The sequence below is a fragment of the Carya illinoinensis genome, chromosome 8 (assembly GCF_018687715.1).
Source record: "Carya illinoinensis cultivar Pawnee chromosome 8, C.illinoinensisPawnee_v1, whole genome shotgun sequence".
Classification (NCBI taxonomy): Eukaryota; Viridiplantae; Streptophyta; class Magnoliopsida; order Fagales; family Juglandaceae; genus Carya; species Carya illinoinensis.
The window spans coordinates 33,054,901-33,074,345 of record NC_056759.1 but is presented as its reverse complement, the minus strand read 5'-3'; the positions used below and the strand labels follow the sequence as shown (position 1 = coordinate 33,074,345).

The window sequence follows — 19,445 nt, the reverse complement described above, 5'->3', positions numbered from 1 at the left end:
ACATCATTAGTATATATTCTTATAATTTCACTGAGAGTGATGAAAATGAGAGAAAAATTAGGTAATGATTAGAGAAGTGGGATGGGTAGAAACCGGTAAACAACAAATAAGCAGTCATAATTAAAAAAGAAGAAAAAAAATTCCCCCAACCCCACTTAGAGCCTAATAAAAAGAAAAACTGGCTGCTGTTGGAGGATCAACGCTCCTAATGACACTGGCGGTGGAACAATCAGCCCCTAATAATGACTAAATGTCCAACTAAATAATAAATAGTGGTTTTCATTTAACTATTTAGAAATTCTGGCCAAAAGCCAGTTCTCCGGGATAGGTTTGAAAGATATATTTAAATTCAAAATTTTTATCTTATTATTATAAATTTTTTAAATTTCTACATAAAATATAATAAATAATTTAACTTTTTCATATTTCAATACAACTTTTTTAAATTTTAAAACAATAATAATACTCAAAAATAATATTTTAAACTTTCATTTCAATTCAAATTATCATCTTACTTACCAAACCTGCGTTTAGAAAAACTTGGGTTCAAAACCCTAAACCACCCTTTATTAAAAAAAGAAAGAAAGAAAATTCTATTTATAAGTCAACGTTAATAATATATTTAATAAAATATTTATATAGTTTTATATAGTTTTATTTATAAGTCAACGTAGATAACAAATTTAACAAAATGTTTATATGAAATGACATGATTTGAAAAATAAATTTTACATTCCAATTGTTAATAGCTCTAAGGTTTGGTATCAAATTGAATATTATCTACTAAGTGTCTAATGATCTGATAACATATGATCCGTGTTAGAAAATTTTTTCTCTCAAGCCTGAGGCCCAGGAACAAAGGTCTAAATGCAAGGGGCTTGAGCCAACTAGGCAACCCCCTCGACCTATAGAGGGTCCCTAAACCCTAAAGGATTGTGAACATGGGACACACTGTCCAAGTTTCTCCCCTGCACCACCTAGCTCCGAAAAGTTCGAACAGACAGGTGGGCGGTATAAGCGGGAGACCCTTGATCCCTTGACAACAAGAAAGGATGGAGGAGAGATCCGATATATCACACCTGTCACAGGCCGACGGCCTAGAAGGTCACACCACATTTATGGCATCTAACTGGAGGCACGGTGGAGGTGGCATATATCTCTGACACCACCACAACCCCCTTCGCAATGTTTTCTTTGTGTCCTCAAGCCCAAGACAGCACAACTCAAAGGCATGCGAAATACTACATTAACAACCTGGTTCTCCGAATGAAAAATTTAGATTCAAAATCCTCCACATCCTTCCCCCCCCCCCCCCCCCCCCCCCCCCTCCTCTTTTTTTTAATAAAAAAGAAAAGCACTTACTGTTATCTTAAAATTCAATCCTTTGACAAATTGCAAGACACCTAGATACAAAACGGGTTGGTCGGTTATCATTGAATTTCAAAACCTAACCCAAGGTCTCGATCACCAAAAATCAACCGATCTGAATCTAACCAAGTCCATCAATAGTGCTTGATTCGACTAACATTTTTGCAGTATAACCATCAAACTATTTAAAATATTACATACCTCCACATATTAAAATATAAGTTATACGTTAACCCCTCCAAAATTATGAGTATCATATCTGATCCCTACTTACCTGTGTTTTGTTTTCAATGTTAATACAGAGATATCAAAAGGAAAAATACTTTATAATTTGTAAGTGAAGAGAATCAAATAATTTAGTAAGAAAACTGTTGTTCCAAAACAATCGTGGCATGTTGGGAAAAAGAAAATCAAAATAAAACACAGATTAGAAAAATGGCTAAAAATAGTTAAAAAAATCGCAGACAAAAAATTCACTCAGTTTGTTTTTCTTCTCAATTTTAAGACTACATCTTCCCTAATTTTTACATCCTGATCCTGTGAAGGACAAACAAATCTTTCAATATGTCTGGTGACCAGTTCATCAAGTTAACCATCACTCAAATTGATCATGATTTTGATAAAAAGAATATGCTCCATCAACTAGTGTATGAGGTGCAGAAGGTGCCTGTTGGGACCCTGCAGAATTCAATTCAAGGAAGGCATCAGAAAGCAAAGATCATTTAACAAATATTATACTTCTAAAACAAAGAGATGGCTGTTTATCGCTTTTATCCAGAAACATTCTGAAAACAAATAAAAAACAATCTGAAGCATGGGAGTTCCTAAAATTCCATAACGATGCGCAACACGGAGTTTAACCTTGAGTATCATGGTTTTGTTCTACCATGCAAAAAGAAAATCTGTAATTGATCCGTAGAACAGGTTGGCCATGTACTGAATCAACTTCCAAGGTGGGATACCGTCCTCTCTCTCTCTCTCAAACAAAAAAAATCAACTTCTAAAGTAAAATGCCAAACTCGACATTAGAAGTCATTACCTGTATATTAACAGATTTTACTGAACTTATCATATCATGCATTTTGCTGAACTTGCCGGTGTATTTGTAGAAACCAATTGACATAACCATTAGCACCCCCCATCTGGTCCTCCAAAAGATAGGAAAGAAGAAGGAAGCTTTCCCTGGGCTGTTCCCCCTGTCTTACAAGATGACACAGCTGATAATATGAGTGGTCGCTGTCTCTAAAATTCTTAATTATCCTCATCAGCTTCCTCGACATTTCATTATCATGTTCATAAAGGTTAACCTGATTCTCAAAAACAACACAAGAAGACAACAACAGGAGAGGTCAATTATACCTTGAGTCGGTGAGGTTCAGACTAATGTGAAAATTCATTGCACTATTGCTGCAGAGGCTTGGGCTAATAAAAAGCTGGTCAGATTCTCAAGATAAACAAAACTACAAAACTTTTTTTTTTTTTTTTGATAAATAAACAAATTATATTGATCAAAGAATGGCAAAGCCAGTAACACAAAAGAACAAAACTTTTTATCAATAAAAGACATAAGATTGAACCCAAGGTCATACAAAAGGAACTTCCCAAAACAGCCCAGTCCCCAAGGACATGCATAGGCAGATCAATGTCCACCACAGAAGCAAAAGAAAAAGAAGTTCATAAGCTAGATAAAGGATTGATTGTGTTTGACGGTAGTTCTTATTGGTTTGGTTTTTATTTTTTATTTTTTGATAAGTATTTTTGGTTTTTATTTTAGCACCTTGGTTTTGGGCTTTTTGGTATATCATTGAACCACCAAGGTGCTCTGGTTTGTAATACACATGATTTTCCTCCACCACAAGTGAGGATATTTGATAAACACAATCGCCAGATCAAGGGTTTCATGCATAAATGTTTTTTGATAAGTAAAGCTATCAAATTAGCTAAGATAATTGTCAAGCCACATGGAGACAAAAATGGTAATGAAGATCATTGTAGTCTTTTGTTTTGTTCCTGATGGAGGGTGGATACTGTAATTTTTTACAAAAATATTATGTTATTTGTTGTGATCTGGCATACCTTAGATAATTCTGCTGCGAAGTCCGCCCCAAGTAAATTCATAGCTACATCAGGTGAGAGAGCTCTACCAAACCATAGAATAAAGCGAAACCCATCATCATATAAATAAAGACCTCTGGCATCTAAGTTCTCAGCAGCCAGAGGTAATGTTTTCTCAAGATCTTTGATATCAGCCTGGGTAGATGCCTGCAAATATGAGAAGCAGAAGAAATTCTGAGAATTTTCAGACTAATGTCATCATGAGTGCATTCTTGAGTCCAGTTATAATTACCTTCAGAAGATACTCGTCAAGTCGAACCAATCTAGGATATAAAAGCTTCAACAATTTCTTAACCGGTAGAGACATCATTGTGTAACCTGCTGAACAGCACTCATCTAGTGGAGCATCAGCATACCCTCCACGAAGAGGCTTTGATCTACAAATTGCTAATCCATACAAAGGCAAAAACTTCAGAGACTCCGGATATATCATCCTGCCTCCCAAACGATGTTGCACAGCATAGAGATTTCGATATTCTTTAAGAGCTTTAACGATTCTTAGTTGCAGAGAGTTTCGAGCATCTTCCAACTTATGGGACAATGTTTTTTCAATTGCTGCAGGTTATGCTAATTAATATTAAAAAAATAAAAATGAAAAATAACATGACTGCCATCAGCTTAGGTAACTGTACCTAGCCTGCTTAGCAAGGAAACAATGGCACCAGAATCAGCCTGGCGATACATCTCTCCCAGATCTGCAACCACTGGTGCAGCTGCTGTGTGTACTCTAATACGCCTTTCTCCACAAGATGCAGTATATCTATATATGGTTAAGGCCAATTCCATCACTTTAAAACTTCATCAAAATGTCCAAACCAACAGTATTTAAATGGAATCCTTACAATCTAGAAAGTCAAAAGAGTCCTGGAATAAAAGGCCATAACAAGAAAAAATGTCCCAGACGATATTTAGTGCAGCAGGGAAGATAATGTCCAACACAAAATCAGTATGGAAATTTATTCTCATGCCTATTAGAAGAAAAGGCAACTGCAAAAGTCCCTTAAATATCAAGGAATGCGGCTCTCACATTATAGAGACCATGCAACATCACAGTTTCCTGAATAAAAAAAGATCATGATGATAATTATGACTAAAAAACCCTTAGGGGTTGGCTCAAGCGGTAAAGGCCTTGGACTGGAGAGTATGCTCCCCCCAGGTCTAAGGTTCACATCACCTTGGGTGCAAACAATCTATAGGGGCCATTGGACAATTATCCAAGGTGCACTTGTGGGAAACTTCTTGCCAAAGGCCTGTGCATCCCTAGGATTAGTGGGGACGCTGTTCTTGGACACCCGGCGGCAATAAAAAAAAAAAAAAAATTATGACTAAAACAGACCCCTAAAATCCAGGAACAAGAATATCAGCATAAGAATCATCAAATGAGTTTCTTCTTCTAAAGCATTCTTTATGCAAATTATTGGGGAGGGGGAGAAGGCGGGGGAAGCTCATTAATTACATGGCTACAACTGTCCAACATCATCTGTGATTTTTGATTATATGACTCATCAAACATAGTAACATCTTATATGCATGTCTACATGTACACATCAGAGAACATATCAAGAATTTTCAACACAAGGATACAGCAAAGCAACTTGGAAATATACTGTCTGAGTTGTCAGTAATGTATCTTCAAGAGATAATTGTGCTGCATATGCTTTATCACAATCTACAGCAGGAAGCGCCATTAAATCCGTAGATCTTAGCATAAAGTTTCCGTGATAAGATGTAAAGCGGACCCCTAGAAGTATAAACAAACAGAATCAGCATATTAAGCACATAGCAATAAACCCATAGGTATAAATTATTCAAGTTAGGGGAGTGCTCGATTAGGCCTTGCCCTATGGACATTGAATGATGATATTAAAAAATAATCAAAACCATTAGAATAGACCTACACTTTTGCAAATAGGCCCGTTCATTCTCAACATGTCTAGATGTATGAATGCATAATGGAGATCAAGACACATGCTTCTCTTGATTTTTGCTTTTTTGACATCAACAACACAGCTTTTAATCTCATAGACTTAAGCCCTGAGTTTTTTTTTCTTTTTTTTTGAGGTAAATTCACGACCACCCATATGTTTCCATCATATTACTAATGGAAGTTGCCAGCATGGAATTGTAGTTAGCCTAAGTGTCACACAGTTCAATTAAAAAGCAGATGTGTCATCTCGATAACTAAAAAAAGCTGACGTGTCCAAGAGGAGTGAAAAAAAAAAAAAAAAACGAAACTGAAGTAATCCCAGAAATATGAAAGGGGAAATTGAAAACCAGGCCTCAGTAAACTGATATCTCAATCCCTAATTGAAGGTGCATGATAGGGCTCTTGCTTATTCTGTTCCCAAGTATGCACTTAATACATCAACCTTTTGGCATGTCCTTTGTGGAGATTCAGTGGGTCTATTTGTCAGAGGTAAATCCAGTTACTTCGAAACATTTACCCATGCACATGGGGCATTGCTGCATTTGGGTATTAGAACATTTTTGCCTGTGAATATAAACTCGATGGCTCTGTTGAAGTAAACAATCAGCATGAGGACAATTCTGTGGTACCCTAGGAAATAATTGCTGGTAAGCTACCCGTAATCTGAATAATTTCAGTATAGTAAGAAACCACAAATTTCTTCATGGTTGAAGACATGATCCTGGAAATATTCAGATAAAGACCCAGACGATGGCATTACAAGACACAAGAACGTCAAATTAGCTGCTTGCATCGTTGAACATTGCAGAGAACATATAGATACTGTCTTCTCCCATCCAATTGCCGGTCACTACCTTCTTTCTGGCAGATATAGTCTCCTTTGACTCTTCTCCTCCCTACACCAGCGTGATCGTATCTGGCCACCCAAGCTCTCTATTGAAAATCTCTCCCTTTGGGGCTTTGATATGGATGCGGAAGATGATCTTCAAGCCGAAGGGAAGTTAGAATGAGATCATTTTTGCTAAACTTTAGCTTAAAGCAGTCATGTGCCTTCACATGCGTGCCAAATGGGGAAATTTTTAGAGTTGGCAATCTTTGGCACAATCCATGAATCCGACACGAATAATAGAGTTAGGTTCAAACTTAATTTGACTGGAGTCAATTTGACATGAACCCGATTGACCTGATTATCAATTAGGTTATTTTAGGAAAACCTGAGATGATACATGAATCATGAATAAATTTTAATAACTGTTAAACTCTAAATATTAATGTAATGAAAAAAATATCTAATTGGGTGAGTTCAACAAATTCACAAGTGATTAATCCCTTGGGTGAGTTCAACAAATTCACAATTGATTAATTCCTTGACTTTTGTATTGCAAGAAATATTGTACCAAAGACCCTCCAAAATTGAAATCTCAAAAATTGAAACTCTAACTAATCGTGAAACCTCCATTCTGGTGTTTTGGCATTGACTACTGCAAGATGATAGTTTAAGCTCACTCCAATCTGTCACATCTACCGACAAGGACCTCAAGAGTTGATATATGATTTATTTCCTTTTTGAGTTTTTGTAAAAATTTGTTGGTTTTTCAAATTTATAAAATAATTGGCTTTTTTTTTTTTTTTTATAAGTAATAGAAGATTTTATTCCCAAGAAATAGGCATAAGCCAAAGTACACAGGATGTATACAAAGGAAATACCTACTACTAAAAACCTAATATATCTGGACAATCTAAACATTTCAAATTTATAATATATTCTTAATCCTATTGATATTGTCAATGTATGCTGCAGATGAGTGACAGCAAATAAGAAAATGATTCATGAAAAATACATATAATTATTATATGATTAAAGTAAATCCATTATAAAATGTTTCAACAACAATGAAAAGTGGCAAAAAGATGGGTCACCTGACACAAACCTATGACTCACTACCCGAATGACCCAAACTCTACTGCCATGTCTTGTTATTTGGGTCGAGTTAGAGTTGACTGATTGATGACCCGACATGAATTGACACCCCTCAGAATTATCAACAAATTTGTGGGAGATTAGATATAATGTGGAATGATGGTCTGCATCAGATAACTGTTAACAGAGGTAGCAGTTCCATTTAAAGAATCAACACTGTGCTAGGGATCTTGAATTTACATTCAGAAAGAACTCAGGTCTCAAATCTATGAAATTAAAAGCTAGCGTCTTGATGTCAAAAAAGCAAAAAGCAAAAGATGCTTGTGTCTTGTGTCTTAGATGTTGATCTTGATTTTGGTTATGAGGGATTGTTTGTTGGGTTGTTGGGGTTTTTTATTCCTGAGGTTTAAGATCTCAGGGTCTTTGTTTCTTTGGGTATTCCTCCGCCATAAGTGAGGATTTTTTTAATAAAAGTGGGAAGGGGTCACTATTGGACAAGTGACCTCGGCTCTTTGAAAAAAAAAAAAATGTATGGGATAAAAACTGCAATGGAATATAATGAATAGGCTGACCTTTTCCACATCTTATCCGCATGACAGCTTCCCAGGCAGTTTCCCTTGTAAGGTCTCTGGATAACTCATGTCTCAACTTCTCTCCATGAGTGGCAGATTGGAAGCTTGGATAATAATACACCTGACCTCCGGTGTACTTTGCAAGAGCTCCTACATTAAAGAGTATTAAAAAATAGTCAATATTATGTCTCCTTTTTTTTGGAATATCAGGGAGGTTTTACACATTATAAGTCAAAACTTCTGCAGCATAGGAATAAGCTTGGATATACCTGGCAAAGCATCTAAAAGACTAAAAAGTACAAACAAATGTACTAGCAAAAACGCGCAGAGATAGCAGAAAGAAAAGATCTGAAAGTTCACAGTTGACTTATTTTATACAAGTGAGTTATAAATATGCTCATAATCAGTCTACGTTACATGGCCACAAATTACCAAAAGAAAGCATCCTACGTTCATATTTCATAGTCAAAATTTGGGCACAAGTAGAATTATCAGCACATCCACTGCATGACACAGCTGTGTAAGACTCGAACATTCAAAGGAATATTTAAGGAAATCTTTTAAGTTACAAATTTAGGACCAACATCTTCTAGCCCATGCCGAACTCTTTAGTAGACCAATCAACCATCCTACCTCAGTACCAACTGCAGGCCACATGCACTACATTTGTAATGGAAAAAAAATCTGCAGGTGGATACCAAGATCTTCTCTAAAAATATCAAGAGGTGTACAATGAGACACGTTCAAAAGAAAACGTAAGTGCACAGGACCTATACAAGAGGAATATCTAAAAATATAGAAAAGGCAGCAAGAAACTAATGAAAACTAAGCCCATTAAAATATATGGAAGCTACACAAAGGAATAGAGTATTGAAAAAAAAAATAAAAATTTAAGCTCCTCCACCGTCTGCTTGAGGTCCATAAAGTTTCTATCATTCCTTCCCTCCATCCCTCCAAATACGCCACATTAGACAGTCAGGACCATTTTCCATACTACAATTTGTGAGCTGCCACATATTCCTCTCAAATTGGCAGAGGTTCTAGGCACAACCCAAGCCAAACCAACTCAACCAGAAAAGTCATTCCACAAGGCACTAATGATCTCAATTCACCACTCTTTTTGCACATACAACACCAATCTGTCACAATAATATATTTCTTTAGTTATTCATGATAAGATCCCTGGGAAAGAGTACTATTCTTGGGTGTAAGAACTATAGAAAAAAGATCGAACAGTGAACTTTCCTTTCCAAGAAAGGGCATAAAGAATCTTATATGCACCTCCAAGATAAGATTTGAAGGTTGAATAACTTTGTGAAGGCATCAACTTCCCAGCTAGGAGCTGCTCGGGCAAAACTAATATTCCACTGAGGAAAGCCACTGGAGAACTCAAATAGATCAGCCACTAAAGCCTCTTGCACACACAAAATACCATATACTTATTCGGAAGTTGTTTGAGGGTTCCGTCACAGTACAATAAATCATGCCAAAGTTTAGTCCTAGAGCACTACCCACCTTGGTTCTTATGTAACGCCCCAATGGAAAGCCCAAACCCCATGGCTTATACTCCAAAATAACTAGTCAATGATATAATTGGAGCCCCATTGGAACCCCATAAAGAGCAAGAATTTCTCATTCCCAAGCAATGTGGGATCCCATGAACGCCCAAACCACATGACCTATACTCCAAAAGAACTAGTCATTGATATAATTAGAACCCCATCGAAACCTTATAAAGAGCAATAACTTCATCTTCCCAAGCAATGTGGGATTCCATACACCACCCACTCTTATACTTATCATATGAGGTATCACATCTAATATGACTAGAAAAAAAACCCTATAACCTTTCCCTGATATTCTTCCATGGCCCTACCTCAAGAGGTCCATGTACCTCATTGAAATTTATAATCCACCACGCCTTTCTACAAGGTTTCACTCTCATGTTAAACTTCCCTCGAAAATTGAAGAGCAGGCCTTACTCTAAGGAGAGAAAACCTCCACCAACATTAGCTAATAACATTTTGTGGAGAGCTTCCATGGAAATATCGAAATATAATGGAGATAATGGATTATTTGACCATGTGAAGGAACCTCCAATGAGAGAAAGATCCATAAGATCTTGCTCAAAGATGGAAAAAAAAAAAAAAAAACACCTGAGAAATCCACCATAGCATGGAAAAGATGAGCTTTGACCGATCTTTCACTCAGAAATCAAGTGACATTGAAATCCCAATTGATGCAACTCAGTAGTAATACTAGGGCAAAGCTCAATTCCGACTGTGACTCAAAAGAGGGCCCTACCCTGCCTTATGAAAATCAAAGCAGAGTCAGAGTTGAAAAGCAAAGTCCAAGACTAAAAGAAATACGGAAGATTCAAAATTAAATGGAACCTAAAATTTGAGAGAAAGAGAGCAAAAGATTCAAAATTTAAGCAAACTTCCTTTTTTACCTAAACGAAATACAAACTAAGCAAAACAAAAATGTGACCTCAATCCTCATCAATAAGGTGAAGAAAACTCCATTGTGACATGGCGAAGGCTCTTTGGGATCATATCTTTGTAAGGCTAGACATTGCTTGGGTGATGCCTAAGAAGGTGGTGGATCTGTTGGCTTGTTGGAGTGGAATACAAGGAAATCGTCAAGTAGCGGAGGTTTGGAAGATGGTGCCTCTATGCCTTATGTGGTGCATATGGAATGAGGGGAATGGACGATGCTTTGAAAATGTGTTCTCAAGTGACAGCTGTGTGGAAGATGATTCCTTTGTGTATTATGTGGTGCATTTGGTTGTAATAATGTGAGGAAAACTAAGTAAAACAACCAAATAGGTTTGCCAAGTTTTCAAGTCCTTGCTCACACTTTCTCAACAACCTAATAATCAATCAAATCTAAAGCACTTAATTACAACAATAGATTACAACAGATTCATTGGATTATCATGGTGTCTCAAAATAGATCCTCTCTTTTGCCTTGCCAAGCACAAGAATGCTCTCTACCATTGTCCCAAATAATGAAGACACATTTGCGCTCTTTGCCAATTCGACTTGATGATCACCACACTGGTCTCCAAATTAGGGAGCTTCTAGACCTATGGAATGCGATTGACTCCAAGAGAGAGAGAGACCCAAAGGGCCATTGAGGTAGAGGGGAGACAAGGAGAATCTGGGCAAGTGCGTAAGTGAGGGAGACACTGACTCAAGAGAAAGAGAGATTGAGATGGGAATTGAAACTTCAAGCTGGAATTAAGTTTACTAAAACGATGCTGTTTAAATGGAAAGATACCACACTGTTTAGATGGTTAACAAAAAGAAAATAAGGCTAGTTTATGTGGTTCAGGTGGCTCAAACAAAGAAGGTCAGATCTAAGGATATTCAAATGATAGCAATTGGGCTGTTTAAAGAATATTTTATCATTATGGCACCTTTTAGAATATGTACATAAAATAATTTGATTTTTTATATGAAAACCAGAGTTAGAGTTTGTGTTGCAGAGTTCTATTGGACTCTGAATTCCGACTTTTCCAAAAATCCGAATTCCAAGTCCAAATTGGAGTTGGAGTTCAAACATTTTCAACAGCCCTAGGTCGTATCCACCAACTACAAAGACCTGCCAGCTCCTCCCACAAATACCTTCTCTCACTGTCCAAAGTTATGCCTATAAGTAGCCACAAAAACAGAAGAGAAACCATCCTCTACATTTCTATAAAACAAGTTACGGTAAACTGTATTGACACATTATTCCAATTTCCTCTCCACCCCTATTATCCTGCCAGATGCCCATTGGGAGCTAAATAGATCCAACTAGGGCTGTAAATGAACCAGTCTATTCGATAGCCCACTTGGTTAAACTCGAATCGAACTCGACAAGTGAAAAAAAAGGCTCGTTTGTGAAAGCAGATACCCGCTCGATTTGTAAATGAGACATACCTGACAAAACTCGACTCGACTCGGCTAAGGCTCATTAAGGCCCACTCATTTATGCTTGAGTCGACTCATTAGCTCAACTCGATTAAAACTAATTCATAGATTGATAAATATATACATACACCTATGTATATATACATATATATATATATATGTATTAGCTAATACTATGAGCATACCACTTTTATAATTAAATATATAATATGTAATCTAATTACTTATGTTTATATAATGCATATATTTCATAGGTATATTTTATAATTTGTATAATAATTAGTCAAAAAAATTTAATAATTTCATATACCAGCATATAGGAACCATATATGAAATAGATATATGCTATCATATTTAAATGTATGTATTAATAATATATGTAGGTATATAATATATTGTTATTTTAGATAAATACCAACTAGTTTGATATTAATTATTTATAAATTTTTTAAAATTTTACAATTCAATAGAGGTTCTACTTATTAGTTGTATAAATTCAATATTAGATCTTTTATTTTTTTATTTATTTAATTTATTAATTATTAAATCTTATTTAAAAAAAAAAATTCAAGCTCGAGCTCAGCTCGGCTCGACTCGAACTTGTTTGTGGGACGAGCTTAAGCTCGAACTCGAGTTAAGAGTTTAGCTTATCGAGTCGAGCTTGAACAAAGAATAAAAAAAAAAAAAAAAAAAAAAATTCGAACTCGGGTTCGGGCTCGAGCTCGAGCTCGAGTATTTTGAGTCGAGCTGAGCTCGGCAAGCCAAAGACCGGCTTAGCTTGGCTCAATTATAGCCCTAGATCCAACCCACATGATGGAAACCCCACAAGCTTCAAACCATGCATCTAGAGACAAAATCCAGCTTGGTTTTCTGCAAACAAAAAATTATCTGACTTTTTTGAGGAATTCAGACACCGTGCAAATGCAACATGTCTTTAATCCGGTTAACCCCAGACCCGACCCATATAATGCATCCCCATCATACAGATCAGGTAAATCATTAGCTCTTCACCCATAGAATGTGGCCCTTAAAATTCTTTTGCACCCAAGGGTTCAAACCTTACCTAGAGGGAGCATACCACAATTATCTACCGTCCATTGACAAAGTAGACTTTCAATCCCAAGGTGCTTGTCAATCTCACTCAAGCAATTTACATTCTAGGATAGTAACTTAAACTTCATAAAGAATCCAACAACACCCTCCACTTGACTTGATCACAAATAGAAATCCCATGTCTTGAGCCATAGTTGCCAGACCAAGTGAGTCTTTTTAGTTCTCTATTCCCTTCTCGAAGTGAAAACATATGATAAAACCGAATTTGCGACATTATTCACCACAATGACAGAAAATTGCAACATGTTTGAAGTTCAAAAATAATAATGAAATGTCAATATAAAAAAAATGCTCCAAAATCTTTTGAATATCAGCTTAGACTTTAGTCACCAAAAACAGATGCACAGAGCAAAGGAAATCAAAGCATGTACCTAAAGAGGCTATATCAGTGTACTTTTCACTGAAGGCGTATGCATTCAATGATATCTGGTTCTTAGTTAATTCAGCAGCCATTTGCTTGTAGAATGGATCTTCTGGAAGTCTTAACATGTGTTCTTTATCCGTTCCATAAACACGAAGATCGTCTACACGCAATTTCAAGCGGCCAACACCAAGAGATGGCAGTGTGTTTTGAAAAATTAACAATTTTCCCCCAAGTTGACTCTGCAAATAGAGAACAGGGTTAATGGAGATGGACTGAATAACCAAAGTGTGTCCAGGAGGGATAAGCAAATAATTTGATGACCTCATCACTCAAGAAATGAAAATATTACTTTTTAAAAAAAGTAAGAAATGCAAATATTAGCAACAAACAATAATTATATTTATGCACGGCCAAAGTTACAGCAATGTGCAAGGATAAAATTTTTTTGATAAGTAATTGAACGACAGCTCGAAATGACAGAAATTTGTGTAGCTTTGCAAGAGTATTGCAAGGATAAAATTAACATACCATAACCATGAAAGCTGCCTTAAGAGCAGGACCAAAAGCAGATTCCACATTCATATTGTCCTGAAACATGGAGGGCAAGCTATCTAGGAATGTTTCCACCACATTTCTTGACTCAGACAAATTGACAAGGAGATCATCTGGCAATGGTACAAATATGTCATCTAGATCTGAGACAACCATCATTTGTGGCTGTGTCAAAGATGACTGCACATGAAAAAACCCATAAAGCATTCAGAAAGTGTTTTGGCTGAAGCAGGGAAAAAACCATATCAACCAGTAGTAACACATAGTGCATGCCTTCATGTTATAAAAATGTATTGCACTGTCAAAAGTTGCAAATCCGATTTGTGTTCTGGGGAAGCCAGGGAGCTTGTCCAAACAAGATCTAATTGTTTGGGCCACAACCTGCATAAAAATCATAGAGGTTAACGTAAGTTCAAATTAGGAAAAAAAAATATCCGTCCAAACAAGATCTTATTGAAGATAATTTTACAGAGAATAACAATTTTTATTCAATTTAATAGAAAAACCACCTTAGAAAGGGAAGCTTTTAATAATCACATCACTTGTGCTTTGATGCAGTTAACTGCAAATCCTACTGCATTGGTGCCATGTAAGATAATATGCCAAAACTACAAACTCACAATGGAGGTAACCTCCCCCAAATCCACCAGGTGCAAAATCCCAGCCCTCCAATGAGTTGAACCCAAGACCTTCCCTCATTTAAAGGTGAAGATATCCACATGGCTAAAACGGCTAATAGTGCCTAATCATTTATACCATTTGCACAACGCATGCAACATAAACAAAAGAAAATATTTTTTTCTAAAATGACCTAATAAATGAAACATAGCACTCGCAATCAATATTTTCCTTAGATCTAAGAATGTCTGTATGCTGTTATGCCATAGAATAAACTGCAACACAAATAAAACTTATGTGATAATATAGTATCAGACACATATGCCCTAAAATTGCTATGGCTGTATTTGAGTTATGAAAGAAAAAAGTGTTTTTAGATGGTAAATTGAGTTGCAGCAAAATCTGATGTATAACTGGAAGTGCTTACCTCAATCATACCACTTCTTACTGCAGAGATAGAGACGTCAATGAGGAAAAAATACACTGGAGGCATTGGAGGCCGCATCATATATTCAGTTGGAGCAACAAATTCGACACTACCCTTTGTAAGCTCAGGCCGCTGATCCAAATCAAGTCTTCTGCCAGTGGCATCTAAATGGGAAAAATACTCACCAGGAACTGAACACGAGACACAACATAAATTAGTATTTGTACCACAAGAACAATGAAAAGGAGATCTACAAACCAATCATGATCCACCAAATTAGTAACAATGCAATTGCAAATGAGAGTATCTGGCAAAAATTCTGCACCATGCAGCAAGTAGAATCATTGATTTTGACACTAAATTGCAGTGCTAGCTCATTTTCCCTGATAATAAAAATATTACATCACTCTTTGATGCAACTATTTAAAGTTGGCTTTTTTTTTGTTTATGGGCGGGGGCGGGGAAGAAGAAAGGGGGGGGGGGGGGGGGTGCTATGTCAAGTTTATTACCATCGTTCAGTAAAGAACAAATGCTGCAGCGCCATTTTCTCCCAGAATCTGTAAATGTGATAAATGGATTCACATATGTGCGACATCTTCTACATCGAATAATGCCTGTTGAAGCAAAATTAACTACTGGCACTTCGTCCTGAAGAGATAAGACCAATTAAAAAGGTAATCATCACAGCATGTACAATAATGGCCATTATTTATCATCCTGGATTTAGAGACACTCACCCCATCAGGAGCTTCTGCAAGTGGGCAAACAATGGCTCCAAGGGGCAAATGCCACCTTGCAGCCAAAGATTGGGAATTTGGAATTGCACTAGTAGTAAGTCGAAGATATCTAGGATCGCAGTTCATAGGATACATTTCAGCCAGCAATTTTGGTTCCACGTCACCTTCCAATGGCCTCGGCAGTGCTTTGGGATCGATTCCTGGGTCAATTGATCCAGGAACAGACCCAATGGAGAGTGAGCTGAAGTCTTCCATCAAACCTTGGATAGAACCAATTGGAGGTCCAGAGCCAAAATGCTGCATCTGGTCCCTCGACTGCAGACCCATGGGTGCTAACACTGGCGGAGGTGGAACATAACCACCAGGATGAGCAAGGAAAGGGGATGAAGAAGGTAGAGGGGCGGGTGCATAACCTCCTTGGTGAGCAGAAAAAGGAGACTGTATAGGTGGGGCTTGTGAATCTGCGTTAGATTGCAAACGGATGTGTCCAGGAAAAGATGACTGAAAATTGGGTCTGGGAGCTGGAACCGTTGAATCTGGTGAAGAGTAAGGAACATTCATGTTGGGTGGTGCAGAATTTAGACTTTGAGGTGGAGATCCCATTGGTACAAGAGGTATTTGTGGCTGTGTACGAAAGGAAACTGACGGTGCAGGAGGTTGAGCTAGTGGTTGCCCCACTGGCGGGGCATGTGAAAGTGGTACTTGAGCTGTTGAGCGAAAAGGTGGTGTTGGGAAACGCTGAAATGGTCCAACTGTGGCTGGGACACTTGATGTTGGTGGGGAAGGCACAGATGGATCATTAAACCTAGCTATCGGTGGAGATCTAAATCCGGAGACTTGTGATCCATCCATATGCATGGATGGAGGCATCATAGGCTGGTGACCAGCTGGTAGAGTACTTCTAAAACCAGAGGACTCTGATCTGACCAAGGGACCGGATGATGAAAAAGGCATCACATTCTGAGGAGGAGCTGCAAAAGGCGTAGCAGCAGGTCTTGCAGGAAACTGCTGACGACCAGGATTTTCAGTCCCCATGAGGCTTTACAAATAAACGATTGGTCTTTCTGTTATAGCAACCCTCTCATGACCTAAACCCATGAAAACAAGCAACACAAGAGACATGTTGGTTAATATAGAGAAGCAATTAAAAATCATTGTCACCCTTGAGAACTGCATAACATCAGGAGATAGGAAATAATCATAACAACGCAAAGCAAATCTAAACACTGATTGAAGAATCAGCATAAGTAGACCAGAACCTATGCATCAACCTCATCAGCGAGCTACTGCAAGCATAAGCATTTTCTCTATTAGTTCGTGGAACACAAACTAAGAGCTCAAGAAATCAATCGACTGTATGGTGAGCAAGAAAATGACCAGCATGTAACTGCCGCATAACTCTTATCTTCGAGCATCGTATCTGAAAATTAGACTTACAAATCTTCCCAGAAACAAGGGAAAGATAATAGAAGCACTACAATCAATGTATGCATCAATAGGAAATCATAATGAAAAGAATCAAAGATAGTTTAGTATGATTGCGTTAAAAAACAAGACGGGGGGAAATATACATCAATGGAGTAACAAGTAACAGCACTGTTTTTAAAAGTCCCAGACCACAAATTGGATCATAATAGCTGACAATCAGAACCCCCAATTCCGGAACAAGTAAAATTATAGAGTTCCACTCAGTAAAAAAGAAATTCAAACCAGAATTCACAAAGCCCACTTGACCAAACTGGTCAAATCATTAACAAATTGTATACTAAACCAACTGTAATGAATAGAATCGAATTAAATCGATCAAATAACAAATACCCATTACATTTTATGCGGAAAAAATCATACCATAGACTAAAATTGGTGCACTTGGAAACAGATATACGGGTAGCTATTAAGTTTCAGCAACAAATGAGACGAGAACAAATGAAATTCTGACTTCAAGGATCTCCAGACAGTGAGAGGGTAGAGAGAGATCGGAAGAGATCGAAACCGGCTAGAGAGGAAGAGAGATAGGCACCTGGGATGGATCGGAGGAGGAGAGCGTGAGAGAGACGGAGGACGTGAGAGTGTGCGTGCTGTATCGAGTTCGACGCAAGAAAGCTTATAATTTTACATCAAATTGATTTTAATGCATAGAGTTGCATATAATTTTAATATACGAAATATTATTACTTTTTTAATTATTATTTTAAAATTATTTTGTTATATCATATTAAATGATTAAAAAATATTTATTATTTATACTAAATTATTTAATATCATATTTAAAAATGATAAAATGATAACAATTAAAGTGATGATAAATATTATTTTTCATAAAATAAATTAAAAACTTGTGTATGAGCATTGTTTTACATGCAACAATATTGGTTGGTTACCCGTTACCCAGCCCACCTGCATTTCCACCCCTCTAGTAGGGTAAACGGGCGGGAATCCTTTGTTTTTTTTATAGAAATCAAATTTATTGATAGCTTTAACAAAATGAATGAATACATTTGAGGAAATTTCTCTAGATCAATCATAACATCAGTGACACCTAAAACATCTTTGCTTAACAACTTGAAGAGCATTACCCTCGATTATGACCCTCTTTAGTCCCAGATCCTTACAAAAAATGACAGCACGAAGTGTAGCAAGTGCCTCTATTAAAAGTGGATCAAGATATAGATCACTATTCATCTTTAAAGTGGCAATAATAGAACCTTCTCAATTGAATGATTGCTCCAATTCCAACTTTATAATGAGTTTTATCTACTGTTGCATCCAAATTAAGCTTATAGACAACTTGAGGAGGAGCCTGCTAGATAAGAACTGTTGTATTATGAACTGTTGATGGGTTCTCATTACTGTTAGTAACCTATTGGAACTCTTGCAACAGAAGCGTTGAGTGGTGCACTAGCATGTTTGGATGAGTAAAAGTACTTTTGAATACAAAATCATTTCTTCTAGCCTATATCTTCCAGGAAATAACTGAGAATTCTTTCACTTCCTTCTTTTCTAGTAGATCAAACAATTCGTCCAAAATATCCTTAAAACCTTTCCTTTGAGACTTGAGTTTTTGGATTTTGATTGAGAATTGCCCCCATACATCTCTGGTTGAAATATACTCCCATAATGCATGCTCAACCTTGTCAGGGTCCTGCCCACAGATGGGACAACTTGAATCATCAATAACTCTCCTCCTGAAAAAGATTAATTTTTGTAGGAAGAGCATCTAGATAGGCCTTCCATAGAAAAGTCTTGCAAGCTTGAGGGATATTCAGATGCCAAAATTTTGGCCAATAATCTTTCATAGTCTGCACACCTAATTGTTGACTCTGCTTTTGATCTTGCATAGCTACTCTTAGGTGACAAGCACTCTTCACAGAGAATAGACCTTTGTTAGTACATCTCCCAATAAGCTTGTCAGGTCAACTGCATGGACTAATAAGGATGGTTTTGATTAACTCAGCTTCTTCCTTGGAGAAAATAGCATACACTAAGGATAAGTTCCATTGCTTGGCAGATATATCAAATAAGTTTTGATACCTTAGTGTCTAGCTGGAGGAATTTGATAGAGCTTTGAGGCTTTTAGGTAGCTGGTTGGGGAACCCACTTATCATCTCAGATACTAACTTGTTCCCCATTTTCAATTTTCCAAAAAACTCCTTCTTCCAAAAGCGGTCTAGCAGCCAACAAGCTTTGCCAAACATAAGAAGGATTGCTGCCCAATTTTGCTTGGAGGAAAGAAGCACTTGGCGAAATATTTGGCTTTGAGGACCTGTGCTGCCAATGAGTCAAAATTTTTAAAGATCCTCCAACATTGTTTTGT

At 37.0% G+C, this 19,445-nt stretch overlaps 1 protein-coding gene across 2 annotated transcripts; it reads right to left on the bottom strand.

Moving 5' to 3' along the window:
* Positions 1 to 1,698: 1,698 nt before the first annotated feature.
* Positions 1,699 to 17,758, bottom strand: LOC122318538 (protein transport protein Sec24-like At3g07100). Of its 2 annotated transcripts, none has more exons than XM_043135984.1 (14): positions 17,652 to 17,758; positions 15,632 to 16,719; positions 15,404 to 15,542; positions 14,895 to 15,085; positions 14,123 to 14,230; positions 13,826 to 14,029; positions 13,305 to 13,536; positions 7,904 to 8,053; positions 5,068 to 5,224; positions 4,116 to 4,243; positions 3,716 to 4,038; positions 3,445 to 3,630; positions 2,408 to 2,675; positions 1,699 to 2,046 (listed from the first exon to the last, which is right to left on the bottom strand). In XM_043135984.1, exons 2-13 carry the CDS (start codon positions 16,664 to 16,666, stop codon positions 2,442 to 2,444), a joined length of 3,087 nt encoding a protein of 1,028 aa, XP_042991918.1. In that variant the 5' UTR covers positions 16,667 to 16,719; positions 17,652 to 17,758; the 3' UTR covers positions 1,699 to 2,046; positions 2,408 to 2,441. The 2 variants fall into 2 exon arrangements, with proteins under 2 accessions (XP_042991918.1, XP_042991917.1); XM_043135983.1 differs by having other exon boundaries at positions 17,480 to 17,730.
* Positions 17,759 to 19,445: the final 1,687 nt, after the last annotated feature.